Here is a 24,339-nt window from a genome sequence, read left to right as displayed (position 1 = left end):
CCCTAGCATGGTTCCCAAGCTAGCTTGGCCGGCCCCCTATTGGTGGGTATAGAAGGTGGGTATAGGTGGGTATAGTACTCTATAAATAAGAGGCTACGATAGGGACCGAGAGGAGGAATTAGTTTTGGTCTCCCGATAAAATTAAGCATCCCGTGTTCGCCCCGAACACACAACTTAATTTTATCAATAATAATCCATTCCACTAGAGAACTATTATTGAACTACCGCACCAATCCCAAATTACATTTTTGGGCTCCTTCTTATTATGAGTGTGTTAGTCTCCCTGTGTTTAAGATATCGAATGTCCACTAATTAAGTGAGTTACTGACAACTCATTTAATTAATATCTTAGTCCAAGAGTAGTACCACTCAACCTTATTATCATGTCGGACTAAGTCCACCTGCAGGGTTTAACATGACAATCCTTATGAGCTCCTCTTGAGGACATTATCAACCTAGTATCTCTAGGACACAGTTTCCTTCTATAATCAACAACACACACTATAAGTGATACCATTTCCCAACTTATCAGACTTATTGATTTATCGAACTAAATCTCACCCATTGATAAATTAAAGAAATAAATATCAAATATATGTGCTTGTTATTATATTAGGATTAAGAGCACACACTTCCATAATAACCGAGGTATTTGTTTCTTTATAAAGTCAGTATAAAAGAAACGACCTCAAATGGTCCTACTCAATATACTCTGAGTGTACTAGTGTAATTATACAGTCAAGATAAACTGATACCTAATTACACTACGACCTTCTAATGGTTTGTTCCTTTCCATTTTGGTCGTGAGCTACTGTTTATAATTTATAAGGTACTGATAACATGATCTTCTGTGTGTGACACCACACACCATGTTATTTACAATATAAATTAATTGAACAACTACATTTATCATAAATGTAGACATTTGACCAATGTGATTCTTATTTCTAGATAAAGGTTTATACCAAAAGCTAGGCTTTTTAGTATACACTCTAACACCTGGAAAGTCTATCATGAAGCTCCAAGGCACCTCCAACAATGGTCCAAGGCGCCTCCAAGCAAGTGTTCGGATAGAACTCTATCCGAAGCCAAACGGTCGATTTGACCAGGCTCAAGGCGCCTTAAACAAGCCTTGAAGGCGCCTTCAAGTTGAAGGCGCCTTCAAGCATGATGAAGGCACCTTGAGCTGCCTTTTCAGCTCCTTTGCTTCTTTGCTTCGTCTTCTGACGTCTTCCGTAGTTCCGGTCTTTTGGGTGATTCCGGCCAACCAAAATAGGGCTCACCCGAACCCAATTTCCGACCTTCCTCGAGTAGGCTTCCGTCTGGCTTCTCGTCCCTCGAACGCCGTGCACATTCTTCTCGCTCCACCGGAGTACTCTTCCTCAGCTCTCTCGTCCTTCGGACGCACTGAGTCCGTCGACTCCCTTCCCGTGCCGTTCTTCTCGCTAGCTACGTCTTCTGCTCGACTTCCTGTGCTCCTAAGCTCCTGCACACTCAGACACAGGGATCAGACAAAACGCAGGACCTAACCAACTTGGTTGATCACATCAAAACACCTACGGGGTCTAACAGAATAGGGCTCACCCGAACCCAACTTTAGATCTTCTCGAGTAGGCTTCCGCTCTGGCTTCTCGTCCCTCAGAATCGCCGCGTGTTTCCTTCTCGTCCGCCTGCGTACTCATCCGTAGTCTTCGTTCCTCGGTCACATCCCGTGCCGACCTTCTCGCTAGCTGCATCTCTTGCACCTCGAGCAGTCTTCCGCCCGCTCCGGCTTCTCGTCCCTCAGAACCACCGCATGCTTTCTTCTCGTCCACCGGTGTACTCTTCTACAGCGTTTAATAGAAATTCAATATTTAATTTCCTAAAATAACATTAGGTTTAACAAAAAATATCACTCGAATCACAAATTCGAAAAATAAAGCAAAAGAAACAGAAATTCGAAACAAATCCAAAAACTCTAGAATCATATGTCTCTTGTGTTTGATATTTCCAAAAATAACTATACAAAGAAAACTAGTATGATGTGGAAAACAATTACTAGTTATACCTTTCTTTGTAAGCAAATAACCTCTTGATCTTCTACCGTATTCCTCTTCTTATCCCAGACGTTGTGTGGGCAATGATCTACCGAGATGAGAATCCACCTAAGCCACCTGTTAGAGGATCGATGGCTGGCTTGAAGGGGGGTTGGATAGCTAGGCCACCCCAATGTGATTTCTTCTCTACAAGATGGTTAGTGCACAGCGAAATATACTAAACAAAGCAATGAAACACAAACACGAATACAAACGCTAACACGCTAGATGTAACGTGGTTCGGAGATTGCTTACTCCTACTCCACGGCGTGTCCTTGAGGTGGACGATCCCTTGATCCTTCGGTGGATCAGTCCCCGACAATCTCTGGCTAGAGCTTCTCCTTCTCGGTGGAGCAAACCTCTCACAAAGTTCTCTTCCTCTTTACAAGATGAAACTTAGGGTTGAAGAGGAAGAGAGTAAACTTGGAAGCTTTGGGCAAGACTAAGAAGGTTTACAATTAGCACCAGTAACCTTCTTCAAGCCCCAAAGTATCTCTTAAATAAGAGGAGAGAGTTGATCACAAATCAACTTAAACCCCAACACCAGTCGACTGGTCCAAGCACCAGTCGACTGGTGTGCTGTTGGATCCAGCCAACGGCTCTCTGCAGAAAGCCAAATTCTGCCAACGACTATGTACCAATCGACTGATCTCAGGACCAGTCGATTGGTCCCCGTAGCCGACAAGCACAGAATGTTTCTGTGCATTCTGTGAAGCTGGATCAGTCGACTGGTCCCAGTACATTCTCACACACTCATCCTTTCCGGAGTCGCCTTTGAAGTATTCTTCCTCGGCCTTCGTCCCTCAGATGCACCCGAGCCCGCGACTCCTCTCCGTGCCAACCTTCACGTTGCCTTGAAGTCCACTTCCCTCAGCTCCACTCCATTGCTCCTCTTCCTGCGGTCCCTCGGATGTCTTCCACACCACCATTCACCGACTCAACGATCCGAGCCCTTGGATGAGCTTCCCACACTTGGTCGTACCAAGTTCCACATGTATTTCTCCAAGTCCTGCAAGACTCAAATACATATCAAATACATATGAAAAACTAACTTAAACTCTTTGACACACACATCAAAACCTAGGTCGATTGCACCAACAATCTCCCCCTTTTTGATGTGTGGCAATATGTTTAAGTTAGGCATAAATAACAACTTTGAAAATTTGAAGCAATATGTAAACATGAAGCATAAAACCCAAGCTCCCCCTTAACACATGCTATCAACCTTAATTTTCAAAGATTTGCACACAAGTAAACCAAGTAGGTTACTAACTTAACCTTCCCTTTTTCTCCCCCTTTGACACCATCAAAAATATTGTATCAGACACGTACACATACTATGATATCAATTCCAACCAATTTTGGACCAAAAACTTGATTTCAGAAACCCTCAGAGTGCTGAAAGGCTGGTACCAGTCGACTGGTACCTATCACAGTCGACTGATACATGCTGAACTCGAATTTCAGCCTTCTGAGGCTAACTTCATAAATGCATAAAAAATTCTAGAAAATTCAAAAAATCATGAAATTTTGAGCACATATTCCTTGAAATATACTTTAACTAGGAAAAATATGTTTTCATGAAAAGTCAACCTATTTTTGAAATTTTGATCAAATCTCAAAAGTATCAAAAACATGCAAGTTTTGTATCAAATTGAAGCACAGTTTGCAATCATATGTTTTAATATAGCTATACCATAGTAAATAAAACATAGAATTGTTTTCAAAAACATTTGAAATGTCCAACTATGATCTATGGGCAAGATGTCCATTAATTAAACATTTGCTTTCCCTATAGTTGGTCTATGATCACTAAAAATTTGATACATCACAAAACTCATCAAAATGTCATAAGCATATGTGAATTATTTGTATCATCCTAATATCTCACATTTATAGTTAGAAATTAATGCAAGTTATTGTGAGATAAAGGTAACCTCTACTTAGCCCTTTTGATCATGAATCTATATCAAGGCTAAGTGCTCCCCCTTAAGATCTCAAATCAACCATATATAAAAAATTGGAATTATGACTTCCATGGTTGACTTGACCTAAAATCCTATAACGCTTGAGGATTGATTTTGGCACCCAATAGAGGTTCTTTCTAATTGGGTTGACCAAGTACTCTTTGGGGATCCATTTCCTATCTATGGTCTTTGTTTTGGATTGCCCCCTAGCAAGTAGACAATGATAGGTCTTTTCATTGTTGGGTTCATTGTATCCTAGCCCATTTTTCTTGAAACTTGCCCTTTAGTTCCCAATGATCATATTTAGGGTCTTAGAGCCAATTTCAAATTTCCTAAGGGCATTGGTAAGGTATTCTACCTTTTCTCTTAATTTCCTATTTCTTCTTCTAAACATGAATCATTTGAAGAATTAGAAGAAACATGCATATTGTTGTCCTTAGAGTACATGGATTCTAATTTTTCTTCAAGCATGTTAATATCATGTTTCAAAGACTTGTTTTTTCCTTTTTGCCTTGAACAAGTCATCATTTGTGCTTGAAATAATTTTAATTAAAATATGGGGAGGAAGATTATGTACCTCACTTATCGAGAAGTCCGAATCCGATGTTTGACCTCCCCCTTCACTTGAGCTCCCTTCTTTGTCTTCACTTGAGCTCCTTCCTTCTTCTTGTTCGGATGAGGTGGAAGCTACATCATCAATTCCCATTAGAGCAAAATTGACTACATGGTGCTCTTCTTCCTCCGATGATGATGATGGATCATCCCATGTTGCTTTTAGGTTGTGAGCCTTCTGTCCCTTTTCTTTTGTCTTTTTCTTCTCCTCCTTCTTCTTTCCTTCTTTCTTTTTCAAGAGAGGGCAATCATCCCTCATGCGTCCTTTTCCTTGGCAATTATAACAAATGACTCTTCTTGTCCTACTCTTGCTTCTTGAACTCCTTCTAGCATGAGACTTGTTAGTAGAAAAGGTTTTAAATGCTTTTCTCATCTTCCTTACCATATATGCCTCTTGATCGCTATCTATTGAGGCGCTTGAATCCTCAGAGTCGGAGGATGATGGGGATGAAGTTTTCTTCTTCTTCTTTTCTACAACAAGAGCTATTCCCTTCTCTTTTGAAGGCTTATTAGCTTGTTCATGAAGTTCAAATTCGGAAAATAATTCATCAAGCTTAATCAAGGAAAGATCCTTAGATACCTTATACGCATCAACTATCAATGCCCATAAGATGGTTCTAGGAAAAGATTGGAGCACATACCTTACTAGGTCTCGATTGTCAATCTTCTCACCTATTACATGAAGTTCATTTACTATCTTCTTGAATCTATCGTGCATTTGAGTCACGGTCTCATTGGTCTTCATGGCAAAGGTTTGCAGTTGAATGATCCTACTTTGCTTAATTGCTCCTTGGAGAGTCCACATTGTAGAGTTGTTATGGCTTTTGCATTTGCTTGAGCCTTCCTTGCCATCTCTTTTGTCCAATCCTTGGTTGGAAGAGGCGCTCCCGACCCATCTTTTGGTTTCTCAAATCCATCTACAACACTAAACCAATTTTCAATATCATTCATTAAGTAATATTCCATCCTACCTTTCCAATATGCTAAGTCATTGCCGTCAAAGAAAGGTGGTGGAGCGGTGCTATATCTCTCTTGAAGCGCCATCTTGATGCTTCGGTCGATGGTTAGTTCTTCCGATGCTAACCTCGCTCTGATACCACTTGCTGGAGGATCGATGGCCGGCTTGAAGGGGGGTTGGATAGCTAGGCCACCCCAATGTGATTTCTTCTCTACAAGATGGTTAGTGCACTACGAAATATACTAAACAAAGCAATGAAACACAAACACGAATACAAACGCTAACACGCTAGATGTAACGTGGTTCGGAGGTTGCTTACTCCTACTCCACGGCGTGTCCTTGAGGTGGACGATCCCTTGATCCTTCGGTGGATCAGTCCCCGGCAATCTCCGGCTAGAGCTTCTCCTTCTCGGTGGAGCAAACCTCTCACAAAGTTCTCTTCCTCTTTACAAGATGAAACTTAGGGTTGAAGAGGAAGAGAGTAAACTTGGAAGCTTTAGGCAAGACTAAGAAGGTTTACAATTAGCACCAGTAACCTTCTTCAAGCCCCAAAGCATCCCTTAAATAAGAGGAGAGAGTTGATCACAAATCAACTCAAACCCCGGCACCGGTCGACTGGTCCAAGCACCAGTTGACTGGTGTGCCGTTGGACCCAGCCAACGGCTCTCTGTAGAAAGTCAAATTCTGCCAATGGCTATGTACCAGTCGACTGGTCCCCGTAGCCGACAAGCACAGAATGTTTCTGTGAAGCTGGATCAGTCGACTGGTCCCATGACCAGTCGATTGGTCCTAGTACATTCTCACACACTCATCCTTTCCGGAGTCGCCTTTGAAGTCTTCTTCCTCGGCCTTCGTCCCTCAGATGCACCCGAGCCCGCGGCTCCTCTCCGTGCCATCTTTCACGTTGCCTTGAAGTCCACTTTCCTCGGCTCCACTCCATTGCTCCTCGTCCTGCGGTCCCTCGGATGTCTTCCACACCACCCTTCACTGACTCAACGTTCCGAGCCCTTGGATGAGCTTCCCACACTTGGCCGTACCAAGTTCCACATGTATTTCTCCAAGTCCTGCAAGACTCAAATACATATCAAATACATATGAAAGCCTAACTTAAACTCTTTTACACACACCAAAACCTAGGTCGATTGCACTAACACCACCTTCTTCTCCAAGCAGGATTCGGCCACCACAATTCTCCAAGAGAAGTAGAGGTCCGGCCACCACCACCAAGCTCAAAGGGATGCTAGAAACAAAACCTCCTTTCTCTCCTTCTTCTCCTAGCTCGAACCGGCCATCAACAAGATCTCCAAGAGAAGATGAAATTGACCACTAAAGAAGAAAAGAAGAGGAGAGGGAAAACCTCTAGGGCCGGCCACACCAAGGAAGAAAAGAGAGGAAGAAAAAGAATAGAGTTGTTCTCTTGAAGGCACCTATACCCCCTCTTTTATAATCCTTGGTTTTGGCAAATAAGGAAATTTAAATAAAAACTTCCTTAATTCTTTTGCCATGAAAAGGAAAATTTATTTAATTAAAAATAATTTCCTCTTCTCAATTGTAATGGTCGACCACCTCTTATTTTCCATCAAGGAAAGTTTTTATTCACAAGAATTAAAACTTCCTAATTTGTTTCCGGAAATTTATAAAAAAAATTCTCCAATAATTTTTCTCTTCATGGTGGTTTGTAAAAAAGAAATTTTATAAATTAAAATCGTTCTTTTAAACATGTGGATGATTTCCAAAAAGGAAAGTTATCTCTAAAAAATAAAATCTCCTTCCAATCTACAAATATGGAAAGATATCAAATCTTTTCTTAATCTTTTGTAGAAACTTATAAAAGGGAATATTTAATTTTTTTAAACTTTCTTTTAAATCATGAACATGGTTAAAAAGGAAAGTTTTCTTAAAATTAAAATCCACCTTTCAATCTACAAATAAGGAAAGATTTCAAATCTTTTCATAATCTCTTGTAGAAAGATATAAAAGGAAAGATTTAAATTTTAAACTCTCTCTTAAAACCATGATATCCACATAAGAAATAATTTTAATAAAAATCCCTTTTTATTTTCTATGTGGCTGGCCACACCTAGCTTGGACTCCAAGCTAGGGTCGACCACTAATCTTGGCTCCATCCTTGGGTCTTGGCCGGCCCTAGCTTGGGTTCCAAGCTAGCTTGGTCGACCCCTTTGAGTTGGGTAAGAAGTGGGTATGTGGTGGGTATAAATCTCTATATACAAGAGGTTACGATAGGGACCGAGAGGAGGAATTGGTTTTGGTCTCCTGATGAAATTAAGCTTCCCGTGTTCACCTCGAACACACAACTTAACTTCATCAATAATAATTCATACCACTGAAGAATTATTATTGAACTACCGCACCAATCCCAAATTACATTTTGGGTTCCTTCTTATTATGAGTGTGTTAGTCTCCCTGTGTTTAAGATGTCGAATGTCCACTAATTAAATGAGTTACTGACAATTCACTTAATTAATATCTTAGTCCAAGAGTAGTGTCACTCAACCTTATCGTCATGTCGGACTAAGTTCACCTACAGGGTTTAACATGACAATCCTTATGAGCTCCTCTTGGGGACATTATTAACCTAGATTACTAGGACACAGTTTCCTTCTATAATCAACAACACACACTATAAGTAATATCATTTCCCAACTTATCGGGCTTATTGATTTATCAAGCTAAATCTCACCCATTGATAAATCAAAGAAATAAATACTAAATATATGTGTTTGTTATTATATTAGGATTAAGAGCACACACTTCCATAATAACTAAGGTCTAGTTCTTTTATCAAGTCAGTATAAAAAGAACTTACCTAAAATGGTCCTACTCAATACGCTTAGAGTGTACTAGTGTAATTTATTAGTCAAGATAAACTAATACCTAATTACACTACGACTATTCCAATGGTTTGTTCATTTCCATCTTAGTCGTGAGCAACTGTTTATAATTTATAAAGAACTGATAACATGATCTTCTGTATGTGACACCACACACCATGTTATCTACAATATAAATTAATTGAACAACTACAATTAACAAATAAATGTAGGTATTTGACCATTGTGATTCTTTATTTCTAAATAAATGTTATACAAAAGCTAGGCTTTTAGTATACACTCTAACACTAAGTTCCTGCACACTTAGACACAAGGTTAAAAACACACAGGACCTAACTTAACTTGTTGATCACACCAAAATAACCTTGGGGTTCCAACAATATCATCAATCACCATCGCCTGATCAAAAATATAGGCGTCAATCAGCTGGCGAAGGGAAGACAAAAGGATAGCGATCGAACCATGCCGTAATCAATCTCAACAACGAAACAATCCAAGTTCTATTTGAGTGCAGGCCAAACGGAGAGGACCCTTAGCTCGAGAGGAAGAAAATAGGAGCAACGCCGCTCGAGGTGATATAGGAATGATCGCTAGGGGGCGACCGACGGTGATTCCAATCAAGCTAGAAAGTTGCACGCTCGGCGGTTTGAAGTTCACACGATCGGCTGCAGCAAGGAGAAGACCGAAGGACCTGAGATCAGCTTCAGGCTGAAGGATTTGGAGGGGGTAGAGATCCCCCATGGTGACGTCCTGATTATCTGAGAGGTAATAGCTAATTATGTTATTCACCGTACCTTTGTTGACACAGGAAACTCAGTGAACATCATATTCATGAAATCGTTCGATCAGCTGCAAATCGACCGAGGAGATTTACTGCCCATGACGACTCCACTTTACTAGTTCACCGGCAATGAAGTGTTGCCGATTGGCCAACTGCGCCTGGTCGTCTCACTCGGGGAAGAGCCGTTGAAGAAGACACGGATGACCAATTTCATCATTGTGGATGTGCCGTCAGCCTACAACGTCATTCTAGGCCGACCAACACGGAATAAGTTCTGAGCGGTGGTATCTACTTTCCACCAGAAGATCAAGTTCCTGGAGGGGGGGACAAGGTGGGCGAGGTAAGAAGCAATCAGTTGGTCGTCCGACATTGCTATGTCGAGATGGTCAGAAGGGAAGCACAAATCGCTCGGAAGACACCGCGCTTAGAGGTAAGCGCTATCATGGAGAAGCCTCCTGCTCCGGTCTATGATGAGAAGGAGGAGGTCCAGATTCATTCAAACTGATCGGAGGCGATGACCTTTATCGCCACCGATCTAGAAAGCAAGAAAAAAGTAGAGTTGGTTGCTGTCTCAAATGAAACTATAACGTGTTCGCTTGGTCGACGCATGAATTATCTTACATTTCTCCGAACGTGGCTCAGCATGATCTATATATCCGACCGGACTCCTGGCCGGTTAAACAGAAGAAGAGAGACTTCAGCCTAGAGTAGAATTTGATCATTCAAGCGGAGATAGAAAAATTACTGGAGGCTGGCCATATACAGGAAGTCCAATTCTCAAGTTGGCTCGCTAACGTAGTACTGGTCTTCAAGCCAGGCAATAAATGGCAGGTCTACATCGATTTCCGTGACTTAAAAAGGCATGCCCAAATGACTTCTATCAGTTGCCTCAGATAGACTAAATGGTGGACTTCACAATGGCCTGCGAATTAATATGCATGCTAGACGCATACCGGGGCTACCACCAAGTGCTGCTCTCTCGAGAAGATCAAGAAAAGGTCAGTTTCATCACGGCCGACGGAACCTATTGCTACAACATCATGCTGTTTGGACTGAAGAACGCTGGAGAAACCTACCAAAGGCTGATGAATAAAGTGTTCCGTAGGCAGATCGGTCAAAACATGGAGGTCTATGTTGATGACATACTAATAAAATCCCTCCAAGCGGCTGACCTATGTGCGGACGTCGAGGAAATGTGCCAAACTTTAAGAACCTATGGAATGAAGTTGAACCCCAGCAAGTGCCTATTCGGCACAAGGGGCGGTCATTTTCTTAGATATATCATGACCGAGTGGGGGATCGAGGCAAATCCAAGTAAATTAAAGGCCCTGCAAGACACGCCTCCACCTCGTAATTTGAAGGAGGCCTAATGGCTAACCGGATAGATCACCGCACTTTCAAGGTTCATCTTTAAGACGTCCAATCAGAGTCTGCCATTCTTCAAAGTACTGCGCCGAGTTACAAGATTCCAATGGGACGTAGAGTGCGACCGGGCCTTGGAAGAGCTCAAGGTGTATCTTAACTCCTTGCCTGTGCAAGCTAAGTCGAATGCCAGAGAGCCTCTTTGGATCTATTTGTCATCCACCGAGCATGCGATCAGATCGGGATTAGTCAAGTAGAACAACCATGAATAGTAGCCTATGTATTTTTTAAGCCATATATTGAAATATGCTGAATCTCACTACACTGGTCTGGAAAAGTTAACTTATGCTTTGGTGCTTGTCACTCGGAGACTTCGTCCATACTTTCTTGCTCATCCGATCATCGTCGTGACCAACAGTACCCTGGGAAAAGTCCTACTCGACCCAGAAATATCCGGACGACTAATCAAATAGACAATTGAACTAAGCAAGTTTGATATCTAATATCAACCCTGAACGATGATCAATGCTCAAGCCTTGGCTAATTTTGTTACAGAAGTCCAGAGCACCGAGCCAACAACAACTTAGAGAATATATGTCGATAGTTTGTCCACTCGACAAGGCAGTAGGGTTAGCATTCTGCTCATTTCACCACAAGAAGACTGGATGCAACTTTTCGTTCGGCTAGATTATCGGGCCACCAACAACGAAGCTGAGTATGAAGTCTTGATAGTCGGCTTACAGGCAGCTTAGTATGTCGGAGCCATAAAAGTCCTCATTCACTAAGATTCTCAATTGGCCGCTTAGCAGCTATCAGGGATGTTCGAGATTGGCAGCTCTCAACTCAAGCTATATACAGAAGCTTTTGAGAAGCTAAAGGTAAATTTTCAAGAGGTCACTATACAGAAGATCCCCCAATCGGACAATCAAGCAGTAGATGAGTTGACTAAGTTAGCTAGTTCATTATCACCAATCATGAGCAGTCAGCCGATCGAGCAGGTCTCGCTGGTGTCGCACATCGACCGGATGGAGGGAGTTGTCTACTCAAGCGATTGGAGAACACCATTGATCAAATTCATCCGATTGGGTATCACGTTGGCCGATCGAGAGGCAGCGCGACTATTAAAGAAGAGGGTCGGACGATTCACCTTGGTTAGAGATCAGCTGTATAAAAGAGTCTTCTCCAGATCCTTATTCAAGTGTGTTGGACCAGAGGACGTAGAGTACATCCTCTAGGAAGTATACTAAGGCTCCTACGAAAGCCATCTGGGTGATTATTCGCTGGCTCAAAAGATCCTCATGGCTGGATATTTTTGGCCAACTCTCCAAGAGGATGCCGCTTGGAAAGCAGCCACTTGTCTGTCTTGCTAAAGGTATCATAACATCCCACATCAACCAACCGAGGAGATGAAGACATCCATAGTGTCTTGCCCGTTCGACCAATGGGGCATGGACATCGTAGGGCTATTTCCCATGGAAATCAGTCAGTGGAGGTTCCTGCTCGTCGCAGTGGACTACTTCTCAAAGTGGGTGGAGGTCAAGCCGCTAGCAAGGATAAGTGAGCAAATGATCATCAAATTCATCTGGTAAAATATCTTATGTCGGTTTGGCATCCCCCACTAGCTCGTCTAGGATAACGGGAGACAATTCGCAGGTCGAAGGCTCAGGGAATGGTGCGAATACTATGGCATCCAATAGGCCTTCACCTCAGTAGCCTAGCCCCAGAGCAGCGACCAGATAGAAGTCACAAACCGAGATATCCTCATAATCTTACAAACTCGGCTTGACTACGCAGGAGGTAGCTGGGTCGATGAACTCCCAAGTGTCTTATGGGCACTTCACACAAATTTAAAAGAAGTGACCGACGTAACACCATTCCAACTGGTGTATGGAGGGGAAGTTGTGGTCCTCGTGGAAGTTGGAGTAGAATCCGACCGAGTGTGAGTCTACGACAAGGAAAATACCGAGCGAAGTTTAATGGAGCTCGACTTGGTGGATGAATAGCAGGATAAAGCTGTCATCCGGCTAATTGTATACCGACAGCGAATGATGCAAAACTACAATCGAAGGGTGATCCTGAGGTCTTTCCATGTCAGAGATCTGGTGTGGATGAAAATCAAGTTGGTCGGTGACATCACCAAGGTCAAGGTGTCATGGGGAGCACCTTACAAGATCGCACAGAAACTACGCTCGGGGGCCTACTACTTAGAGGACGAATATGGAAGGAGGCTCGAGCGACCATGGAGCGTGAATCATCTCCAACCCTATAGGGTCGGATGAGAGGTGTGTAAGTAAATATGGATGTATTCGTGCATATGCCTTCTGGGGAATAAAAAATAAGTTTTACAGACTCTTGAGCTGATTGGTCAAGTTAAAAGTCGACTGGCGACGACCTTAAATTCTTGTCATCATCAGTGGTCGAGTGACAACCTTAAATCCATGTCTTCATCAACAGTCGAGCGACAACCTTAAACCCATGTCTTCACCGACGGTCGAGCGGTGACCTTAAACCCATGTCTTCATCATCGGTCGAGCAGCGACCTTAAACCCACGTTTACGACATGAAACAGTCAAGTGACGACTTTAAACCCTTGTAGTCATCAGCGGTCGAGCGACGACCTTAAACCCTTGTCATCATCAGCGGTCGAGTAATGACTTTAAAAACTTATCGTCATCAGCATTCGAGCGGCGACCTTAAACCCTTGTCATCATTAGCAGTCGAGCAGCAACCTTAAACCCTTGTCATCATCAAGGGTCGATTGGCGACCTTAAACTCATGTCTTCATCAACGGTCGAGCGGTGACCTTAAACCCATGTCTTCACCGACGGTCAAGCGGCGACCTTAAACTCATGTCTTCATCAATGGTCGAGCGGCGACCATAAACCCACGTCTATGCCATGAAACGATCGAGTGGAGATCTTAAAACCAGAACTGATCGATCGGCTAAGAAAATAGATAACCCGTTGCCGATCGGAAAAACATGAGGCCACACTTCGGTTTGCATGATAATACTTGATCTAAATTCAAGTTGAAAATGCTGAATGGCCAGAAAGAGACAAAGAAAAATAGCAGTTCGACCGAGGGACTATCATTCATTGATACTTCAAAAAATTACAAAAGTAAAACTCGCACGAGCAGGCTCACTCATAATAATCTAAAACATCATCGGGCAGCGACTCAGTCAGCTTGTCCTGGCTAATGATCTTGCTTGTCAAGAAGTGGGGAGGTAGCCATCTTCCTTTAGTTGATCGAGAATCCCGTCGATAGTAAGGTCAAATAGGCGGAGTGCCCGATCGGCGACCTTGTCATTAAAGGCATCCGAGTGGATGTATGTTTGCTTCATGAGAACAAACCTGCTCGACTCAGCTCTCTGATAAATCTCTAAGGCCACTCAGGAAAGCTTTCATCTCTTCCTTCAACTTGGCTAGCTCTTCATCTTTTGCGGCGAGCTGGGTCTTCGCTGCGGTCTGGTCGGTCGATCGTCCATCCCGCTTGGCCTTCAATGTGGCCTCCACCTCCTTTAGATTTTAGGCCAACACCCGGGACTCTTTATTTTTGATCTCCAAGTCCTCAATGGCCCGGAGCTTCCTGATGTTGGCCAAATTGAGCTTGGACTCGAAGGAGCTGACCTGTTTATCAAGCCGAGCCAATTGTACAGCCTACTTGGCGCCTTTGCTCTTCTCTGCCTCCAGTTGATCAGAGCTCCTACTCAGATCGGCTCTCAGTTGAGTCATCTCAGCACTCATCTACTCCAGTTGTGCTTGGGAAGCAAATGATTGACCGCTCGGTGCTCGCAGTTGCTTGACTTCCTACTCCAAAAAAGCAAATCTTTGGCACATAGTCAGACTTTCCACCCAATACTGTGAGGAAGTAAAAAAAATTTTAGGGCTGAGCGGTGACAAATAGCAACTTGTAAAATACTTACCCCAGTGGACATCTGGGTATGATTGTCGGCAAGCACCCCCGGAGGCATGACCACCGCACAGGCTTGAGTGTTGGCCCATATCTATACTAGCGGTCCCTGGATGATTATTTGGTGCCCCGGGACTCTGGATTCAGCGCCGTCAGAGTCATGCCAGTCGTCCATTGGCAGATGAATGACTGCCATTATGTGGCGCTGGCCACTCGAAGCAGACGGGGTTGAGGTTGCTCTACCAGTCGAGCTAGACGTTGACACCGGTTGGATGCTAGACTTCCGAGTCTTCGGCAATGGGGGCGGTTTGAAAGTGACCGGCGGCGCATAGATTGTCCCTTGCAGCAGTTCGGACAAAGACGACATCCGATCGGATGAAAGCAAAGTATGTGGGACGAGCATTGCTTGCTCAGGCGCAGGGGTAGAGGTTTCACCCCGCTCGGATGAGAGACGTGGATTGGTCCTGGTTGAGTATGTGTAGTGGAGGTAGTAGATCGGGTGACAATCTCCGCGCGGTGCCTCTTTCGGCTTATCAATGGCTCCCCGGAAGAAGTTGATTCCAAGGCCTCATCGACTGGAATTATTGGAAGACGGACATGGGATTCACTGCAACAATCACTTCACCACCAACCGTATGGCTAGCTACTATGTCGCTCCCTTGGGATAGGGCTCCTGTGCTCTCTTCGAACGGATCCTCATGAGAGTCGGCCGGTTGCAAGCCGTGACTCTCCAACTCGACCATGGCCGCAACATTGATCTCTGCATCCGCAAGTTTGGACTTGTCGGCTAGACGTGCACAACATGACTTGAGCTACAAAAGAAAGAAAGAAATCAGTTAGATTCAAAAGTTAGACTAAGAAAGAGTGTACCTAGGCTGAACGGAAGCCTTGTGCGGATCAGGCTCAAGCTGAATATGTAGAAGACACCCTTCAGCAGCAACTTATGTATATGATATTTTTGACCGGCCAAACTGGAAGCTGCATGAAGGTAGTTCGAGCGGCTCTTATTTTTCTTGAGCTCGTGAGGGTTCGACACCTCTAAGTGCCACTTGGTTGGGAAGTCCGACCGCTCGGGAAAGCGAATAAAGAAATAGTAGTCTTTCTAATTCTTGTTGAAGGATGACATCTCGTCAAAGAAGACTAGGCCCACTCGGGCTTTGAAGAGAAAAGTCCTTGGCTCGGACAATTTGGGATAATAGAAATAGTGGAAGAGTCGAGGAGTAAGGGGAATGTCGTGCAGGCAGGGTAAAACAATGATCTCGCACAGTAACCGAAAGGAGTTCGACACTAATTGATGGAGAGAAATATGAAAATATTTACAAACGACAGAGAAGAAAGGGTGGATCAGGAACCGCAGACTGGCAGTAAATTGACCCCTAAAAATGTATACAAAACCCGGAGGTGGCTCGTTCAGGCAGTCAAAAGTCGAGGGAAGAACGATTTGATAATCAGAGGGAATTTCAAAGGCAGCTCTCAAACTCTCAGCATCACCTCCATCGAACCTGGATTCGATGGACGTGTACCAGAGCCTAGGGACGGAGAGAGGTTGAGAGGAGCTTGCCATTGAAAATGAACGATGCGAAACAATGAAGAAGTTCGATTGAAAGGACGCTAAGAACAACAGAGCCGATTGAAAGGTACAGAAAGCTTACTAGGGAGATCACTATAACCACTGGAGAAGAAGAACGCAGTGTCGCCGGGGAGTTTGAAAACAAAAATGCAGAGGGAGGTGAAAAACGCAGAGTGAGGGAGACGACGACGCACGCAAGGTTTATAAATCTCGCGGCTGATCGACCTCAGCTATCCGATCCAAAGCTATGGAAACCTAGAAGCAGATCCCATCATTGATTTTGAAAAGGCGCACATCTCGTTACAAGAGAATATTCGCCTGTCACGTCGAGCGTGCTGCGGCAGCGAGAGACACGTGTCCTTCGGTCACCGAATAGCATTTATTGAGCTTAATTAAAAAGGTATGGTCGAGTGCTCGGCCATAATTATCAAGGATTTACACTGTCTTCAAGAAATTTGGAGAGCGTTAGTCACATCGAGCTCGCCTGAGGACGCATCGAGGAAAAGAAAAAATTTGTGCCAAGTGTTGCCACACATCATTCCGATCGGTGCAACGAATGGTTCATAGGGTTGAACTTGGCAACGACAGAATGAAGCTAAAGTGGCATGGGCTTGTAGGCCAATCAAAGATTAAAGACCAAGCACAGGACGATCGACATACTAGCCGAACGAACCTTGAAATCAGTGAAGATACATCTTGTCCAGTCAGTCAGACTTGAAGCCTCCTTCGACTAGACTTGAATGGGAGGCTTGTGATGCGGCGATAAGGAGGAGCCTACCTGGTACGTCAAAGTTAAGGCGGTCAACGCCAGGGCTTAAGTAAGGCTCGGCTACACTCGAGTGGAAAGCGGTTCATCGGCCAATTGGAAGGATCATTGTCCGGTCGACCATCTGAGTAAACTAGTGACTGGTCAACCTGGGTGGCAAGAGAGCAAGTTGAGTAGGCCAGGAGCCCGAGCCAAGTGGGTCACCCGTCCGGCTCGAGGTATGTCGTTGCATTATACACATAATAAACTAGTAAAATAGAAAAAGAGGGAAAACAGATAAATAATAGGGAAAAGAGAAGACAAAAGAGAATACTCCATCTATCATTAAACGAGAAGCAGCCAAGGCAAAGATGCATTCCGTCGGTAAGTAATATCATTAAATCGGGGAAGATGGAGAGTCACCGAAAAAGGTATAAAAGAGTATGTCATGTATGAAGAAAGGCAAGCTGAATCTCTGTCCCTAGTACTTTCACTTTCTCTTCTTCTTCTGTTTCTAACTTGAGCGTCGGAGGATCAACGCCAAGAACCCCTTCTTTAGTTTTGGTTTGTTTTACAGAGAGGAGTCAGGTATTCATCCAATCAGCGGTACTACCACTTCCTCGACTTTTCAACTTCACGCCTTCGAACAGGATCAATACCATTTGTATCAGAATTACAATTCTAGTTGGAATAGTATAATTTTACATTATATATTGTCATATTCAGCACACTTCAGGACTTGAGAAAACTTCAAATACTTTTACTACTTTGTATCTCGATCACATTTCACATAGTTTGTTTACTTCATTATATAATTAAATAGTCGATTGAATTAAAATTTTATGGTACCCAACACATGGCACGGTTAAGCATGTGTCAAGGCACCGTTAGGCATGGGACAAAGCACTAACTATTATAGTCAATTGAATTAAAAATTTTGTTTCATCACACACTTCATAACTCAACACACTTTCAATGTGTGTTAAGATGAATTATACTCGTTTGAATTCCTTCCATTTAACTTATTTTCTTCTAAAAATAAAACTAGAATAATAAATCCACAAATCTAATACAATCTTTGTAATGTTTTTAAAACTAGCTAGCACTAATGTTTATAAAATGTGTTAAAATCTAACACTCATTACAATTTCGTCCAACTATCATTTTGTTAAAAAAAAATTGCCATAGCACTCATGTGGCATTTTACCAACCAAGTGAAGTTCACATATAGATGTTAAGGCAGATGCCTAATGTTTAGGATTCGTTAAGATTAATGAGTTTCAAATGCTTCAATGTTAGGGTATTATTAGTATAAAAGAGGAAACTATATATTTATCCATATTCACAACCATGTGTGTACTTTACGGAGTCCAAAATTCCACATGGGTACCATGTTGTCTTTTTAATGATAGTTAGATGAGATTTTAATAATAAAAGTGATAAATTTAACATTTTGGAATATTGTGTTAGATATAAAAAAGTTTAAAGGTTGGGAAAGATTTGAAAATTCATATAAAGATTGTGCTAGATTGATATATTAACCCTTAAAAAATTGTATATTCAATTGAAAAATTTTAGAGAAGCAAATTACAAACATATAACAGTCATTTCAGCAATTAAGCACTAGTCAAGACATCATTAATCAAGTTCATTTAAATTCATTTTGGCATAGTTTAATACCTAGTGCTAGCTAAAAAAAATACATATTCAAGCATGTTGAGCTTGGAACAATATGATAATCCTCGACACAAGTGACATAGAAGAAATCAAACAATAAATCCTGATGTTGGGCAACACAACAAAGAGGATCTGAACATGAAATGTTTCACAAAGTGTTGCACCATCAAAAGATTGATGGATATCTATATAGGCGTCGCTATAATAAGATTTTAAAGAGACAATATCATATCTTACAAGAGTGAATAAATTCTATAATTCATGACTATGCAAAGCAGTATCTCTAACAGGCCTACACTAAAGGAAAGATTTAAATGAAAGAGATGACCTATCACTATAACATTCAATTGAGGACATACTAAAAGAATAATTGTATAAATTCAGCACCTACAATATTTTCAATTAGTAATAATATGTCGATTTTAAGGTTCGGCATATACCTCCAAATACAAAATAGTTAACTCTTAATCGAGTGCTTGTCCTCATTTGCATCAACAAAACGAGGAATAATTAGAAGAATCAACAAAGGTAGCGCAAAACAAAAGCAGTAAATAACAAAACCTTTAATCTAGTGCTTGCCTCGTCGACATCAAAGGCAGCGGCCAACCCTGCCGCGTTGCAATTTGGTCGCATAATTATCTAATAAATTTATTTCTAAATTATATTAATTAAAAATGAAATTTTATCTGTTTCTGATTTTTGAAATAGATTTTTTTTTTTTGACAAATACGATATCATCGTATCAGATTCTATTTCTAATTTGTATTTATTTTTTGACAAATTTTTATATATATTAAATTTTATTTAAGAGAAATAGATTAGTAATTTTATAGTAAATTCATTTCATTTCATTAAAATTTGAAATAGAATAAAATTTTATTTTAAAAATTTGTTTTTGGATATATATATATATAGTGATTGTGGACCTTAAAACATATCTCCACCACTCCTCCCACCCACCGCCTACCTAACCAAGTCTCCCATCAGACTCTATTCAGGTGGGATTGTGACTGTGTGACTCTGCCTTTGAGTCTGCTTGCTTGACCTGACCTCAGTCTTGGGTCAGATTGTCCTGGTTCTGTGTTGATCAAGCTACTACCACGTGGCCCTTAGTCTCAACCATATTAATCATTTATATATTTCCTTTTTAAAGTCAATTCAGATTAATGTTGTTTATCAACATAAACAGTGCGAAATAATCTCAATGCTAAAAAGCAAGGGTAGCCTTAATAAATTAGGATATTCAAAGAACAATTCAACTAAAATAAAATATGAGATTATTATGCAAGTTTACTTTGCTATAAATCAAATTATAGCAAAAAAAATAAAAATTTAATTTAATCGATGTGATAGATTTAAAAAAACTTATTAAAAAACACCTGTAAAAAAATGTTTCAAATTATTTTAGAATTACGTATATATTCATACAGTTGCTCTGAAATATCTTATTAAACAGAAACTAATTAGTCGGCCATATTAAATTGAAAAAATAAAATTGATGCATTAGAAACCACACGCTAGATCCTAATACCGCCAGAGCAAGATGACAGCCGCCACCAATAAAATACTGCCACTACTAAAATTGACTATGTCTGCACGACAACTTACACGCAAGGCAGGTTGTAGGCGGACCCCATTTCAACGCCAATCACAGCACAGATACAGGTAAGAGTGAACTCTTCCAGTAATCTATCTTTTCCTTAGTCCTTTCATCCGTGTCATCGTAATCCACTCGTCTACGCGAGCGGAGCAATCACAATTCACAAATGAGAAGGTCGTTTTCAGCGGCCAATGGCAAAGGCCACGCGCCGCCACGTCTTCACGCCTTTTTTTTTTCTTAGCATTTTTTAAAATAATCATTCGATATAATTTAACGGAATAAATCATAATCATCGCGTTGTACCACTAAAAAATTTAGCATTTATCAATTCAATTTATATTTTGGAAACAAATATCCTCGTTCTGTTCTGCTTGATTCTATTTATTTTTATATTTATTTTGTTTGATCCACTCAATTTTATACTGGGCAAGATTTTTTCGTCTCGTCGTTGAATTATGAGCACAAGTTCGTTCTGATTTTTTCTTCTTTCAAGCGGTCGATCGGTTCCTCTTCTTCTTCTGAGTGCGCTGCGTGGGCGGCGCGCACATGTTGGCGGTCCTGACGGCTCCGGCGATCGGACGTCGGGCCGACAGCACATCGCTGTCCCCGCTGACGTCGTTGACGGAGCTCATGGATCCCTCGCTTCGTCTTCCCGTAGAGCAGTCACTCGCCGCTCGGTACTCCGAATGGGTAGCGGAGGCTCTCGACGAGATCCAGGGTTGCTTCCTCATCACCGACCCTGGCATCGCCGGCCACCCCATCGTGTTCGCCAGCCGGGGGTTCCTTGCCATGTCCGGGTACTCGCTCGAGGAGGTGCTCGGCCGGAACGGCCGGATCTTCCAGGGAGCTGCCACCGACAGGCGGTCGGTGATGGAGATTAGGGAGGCGATACGGGAGGAGCGGACGCTCCAGATTAGCTTGCTTAATTACAGAAAGGACGGGACGCCGCATTGGATACTCTTCCACCTCTTCCCGGTATTTGGAGTGGAGGACGGCAGGGTCGCCCACTTCGTGGCGGTCCAAGTGCCGATCCCGAGGCGATCGAGGTGCTTGAGATCTTCGGCGGAGAATAGGCATGAGGGAGGGACGGGAAGGTTCCTCGTGGCTTGCCGGAACGAGTTCCGATCGGACTACAAATTGGGTTGTAACCCAGTTGTTGAATTGTTTGTGGACGTCGACAACAGAGGCAAGCTATGTTTACTATTCCTTGCAATCTTTGGCTCTTCTTGCTTCCTATTTCTTGAATCAATCAATAACAAGTTTGTCTCTTGGCAATGCTATCAGAATTATGGTTCCTCTTCAACGTTGTTTCATTTGCTCCTTGTAGGATTGGAAGCTGAGGAGTCACGCCATGCAACCGAGCAAGAGAAGGAGAAGGCATGCGATGCTGCCAACAGCATCCTTTCTACTCTGGCTCACTATAGCAAGCTGACAGGAAGAGTGATCAGCGACAAAAGACGCAGTGAGGCAGGCATTTCTGCTATCAACTCATCCCTTGTTATATCTCTTGGTAGAATCAAACAGAGTTTTGTATTGTGAGTTGTTACACATTCTTACTGATTGTTAAACAGATGTAATCGATGAGTTCTTAGACTAGATTCCTAGTCGGGATATACCTGTATTGATGCTAATAGAAAATTTTCTTGATATCTCGCAGGACTGATATTCAGTTGCCTCAGATGCCCATTGTCTATGCTAGTGACGAGTTCTTAAACCTGACAGGTGCTCAGCTTTCTTGTCTTTTTTTGTAAAATTTGGGTTCTCTCTGTCTTTTTGTTATTTTGTTGCTGAACGATGCAAGAATTGTCTCTTATCCATTGCATTATTCTTTCTCATTCCACACCTTCTTTCAAGATTAGAGTTCTGACAGTCATATTTGCTTGCCTAATCAACTGATAGCAGTGAGTTTTTCTTTTAAAAGTTCAAAGATATACACAATATGATTATAAGAAAAAGTTAAAAGTCAAAGTGTATCTAGGAACAAACACATTTGTATCTGTTCTGTACCTGCTTCTACTTTGATAGTGATTTAGTCTAGGATTCAAACTGACTTTTTGATTTGTGGTTGAATTGCTGAATGGAAAATTTATATGTGTTGTTGTGATCCCACATTATGTAAGGTAAATGGTGAGAAAAGGGAAACAATAATGTTTTTTTTTTACTAGTTTGTAATAATAGTTGTTGGTTCTGTGCTTAATCTCTTGAAAAGATTCAAGTGAACATGCACCCTTAGTACTACTGATTCCTTTAGTAAAAAGCCCCCAAAAGACTTCATTGCAAGCAAGAAACAATAAACTTTAATGTATATGAAGAAAGTGTGTGAAATGATGAATCCCTATACAAGGAGCAAAATGGGAATTTATATAGGAAATCAACAGGAGAACCTGTTGGACTGGCCCAGCTCTTTTAGATATCCAGCTTCAGGAACTGTGTTTCTGTCATTCTGTGTAGCAGTAAGCATCAGAACTCCAGCTTCATTTTTGTGTAAGTTAAGAGTCAATAGTATTTGATAATTAATATGAACCTTGGCTCAGATTACAGTCTGAATAATTATGATCTGAATACGTGAATAAAGAAAAATTTTGTCAAGCTTCAATAGATCTGAAATCAGGACACCTGGCAACAAGTTTTCAGCAGCATAATGAGGCCTATACATGTGACATTATCTGCATTTAAGGTTACTGGAAAATGTGCAGTCACCATCAACCATCAGATGTTTCAGCTTCTGTATTCAACATCACAAATCATCTTCCAATAAATAATCAGCAGGCACTATGAACCAGCATGTTTGAAAAGTTAATAATATCATAATTACCTAATATATCAACTTGTATCAATATCCTTATACAGCTGAACATTTTGGTCCATAAAGTGTGAAAGAAACCTTCACTCTGTAGCAAATATGAAAACTCAGAATGATGTCAAATATTGTTCTGAAATCCTTTATTTCATCTGATTTCACTGTGTCAATGAGCTGTGCCTTATCTAGGCACGATATCTTCCAACCTTATTCTTGCTTTGCCTGCTTGTGTTTTACTCAATTCTCCCCATCTGAGTCATTCTGACCACAACCAAAAATTTACAAGCCCTGGGCCCCTTGGACTAAAGTAAGCTTAAGTATTTAAGTGTGGTGTGTAACAACAGAAACCCCAAGAAATAAAAAATATTTTGGGATTAAAGTATACTTTTGTAATTTATTTGGCATCTCTATGTTGACTGTCAGACTATGTGCCGCCATTCAATAGATGGAATAACAGTACTCCATTATGGGAAATCCTTGCCTAAGCCTTCAGTATGGTAATAGGCATTTGGCTTAATTTGCAGGTTATTCCAGACATGAAGTTTTGGGACGCGAATGTTGGTTCTTGAACGGACCTGATACAGATGCAGATGTTTTACATCAGGTACTCGTGATCTCACAGAATTTGAAACTTATAATCATATTCTCTTTCATTTTCAATGTGCACATTCTTATGCTGACCATCTTCCTTCATAGATTAGGCAGAGCATTCAGGCTGAGCATTCTTGCACAGTTCGTCTTCTAAACTATAGGTGCCTCTTCTTTTTGAAAAATGGATAGATGATGTATGCATGAGCTTAGATAATTGCTTTTTGCTTATCAAATGACATTGTGATGCTCGCTTTTCAGGAAGGATAGAAGCTCGTTCTGGAATTTATTTCATATTTCACCTGTGAGAAATGCATCTGGCAAGGTATGTTATATTCAACCCATACGTTCTTCATTTGATTCAGTCTGGAGTATAGATTGACTTCGTTGTAGTTGTATTTTTTATCCCTTGGCCTAGTTTCTACACTTACAAGTGGTAAGAAGAATTAAGATCGTAACTGCAATAATATGGTTCTGCTTTTGCAGATAGCGTTTTACGTTAGTGTTCAAATGGACGAGAATGCAAAGAGCAATGAGCATGGTTTGAGTCCACACATGAGGCAGCTTGGTGTTGTGGGTGCAGTCAAGGTTGCTGTCAGAAGTTTATCGATGTGTGCCGGTCCTTCAAGGCGATGATTGTCGTAGGGAAAAACAATGTAGTTTTTACCGGGTTAATAGTTCTTTCCAGGTTTGTTTTTTTTTCACGCTCTTTCTTTTGCTCTTCCCGCTATAATGACAGAAAATGCTCTCAGGCCGAAAAAAGAAATTATAGTGTTTGTGTTCTCCTATATAAAATAACTGCCTCAATGAAAATTGAACATATTCTTACTGACTGTTGAA

At 41.7% G+C, this 24,339-nt stretch overlaps 1 protein-coding gene across 2 annotated transcripts; it reads left to right on the top strand.

The window, feature by feature from the left end:
- Positions 1-20,490: 20,490 nt before the first annotated feature.
- LOC122038250 (protein TWIN LOV 1-like) lies at positions 20,491-24,339 on the top strand. Of its 2 annotated transcripts, none has more exons than XR_006127826.1 (7): positions 20,491-21,297; positions 21,439-21,646; positions 21,769-21,833; positions 23,436-23,515; positions 23,613-23,663; positions 23,761-23,824; positions 23,986-24,014. XR_006127826.1 is itself a non-coding variant. In XM_042597895.1 (7 exons), exons 1-7 carry the CDS (start codon positions 20,658-20,660, stop codon positions 24,133-24,135), a joined length of 1,263 nt encoding a protein of 420 aa, XP_042453829.1. In that variant the 5' UTR covers positions 20,494-20,657; the 3' UTR covers positions 24,136-24,339. The 2 variants fall into 2 exon arrangements, 1 of the variants encoding a protein (XP_042453829.1); XM_042597895.1 differs by having other exon boundaries at positions 20,494-21,297; positions 23,608-23,663; positions 23,986-24,339.

Source organism: Zingiber officinale, chromosome 1A, assembly GCF_018446385.1.
Source record: "Zingiber officinale cultivar Zhangliang chromosome 1A, Zo_v1.1, whole genome shotgun sequence".
Taxonomy (NCBI): Eukaryota; Viridiplantae; Streptophyta; class Magnoliopsida; order Zingiberales; family Zingiberaceae; genus Zingiber; species Zingiber officinale.
This window is presented reverse-complemented; position numbering and strand designations above follow the sequence as displayed.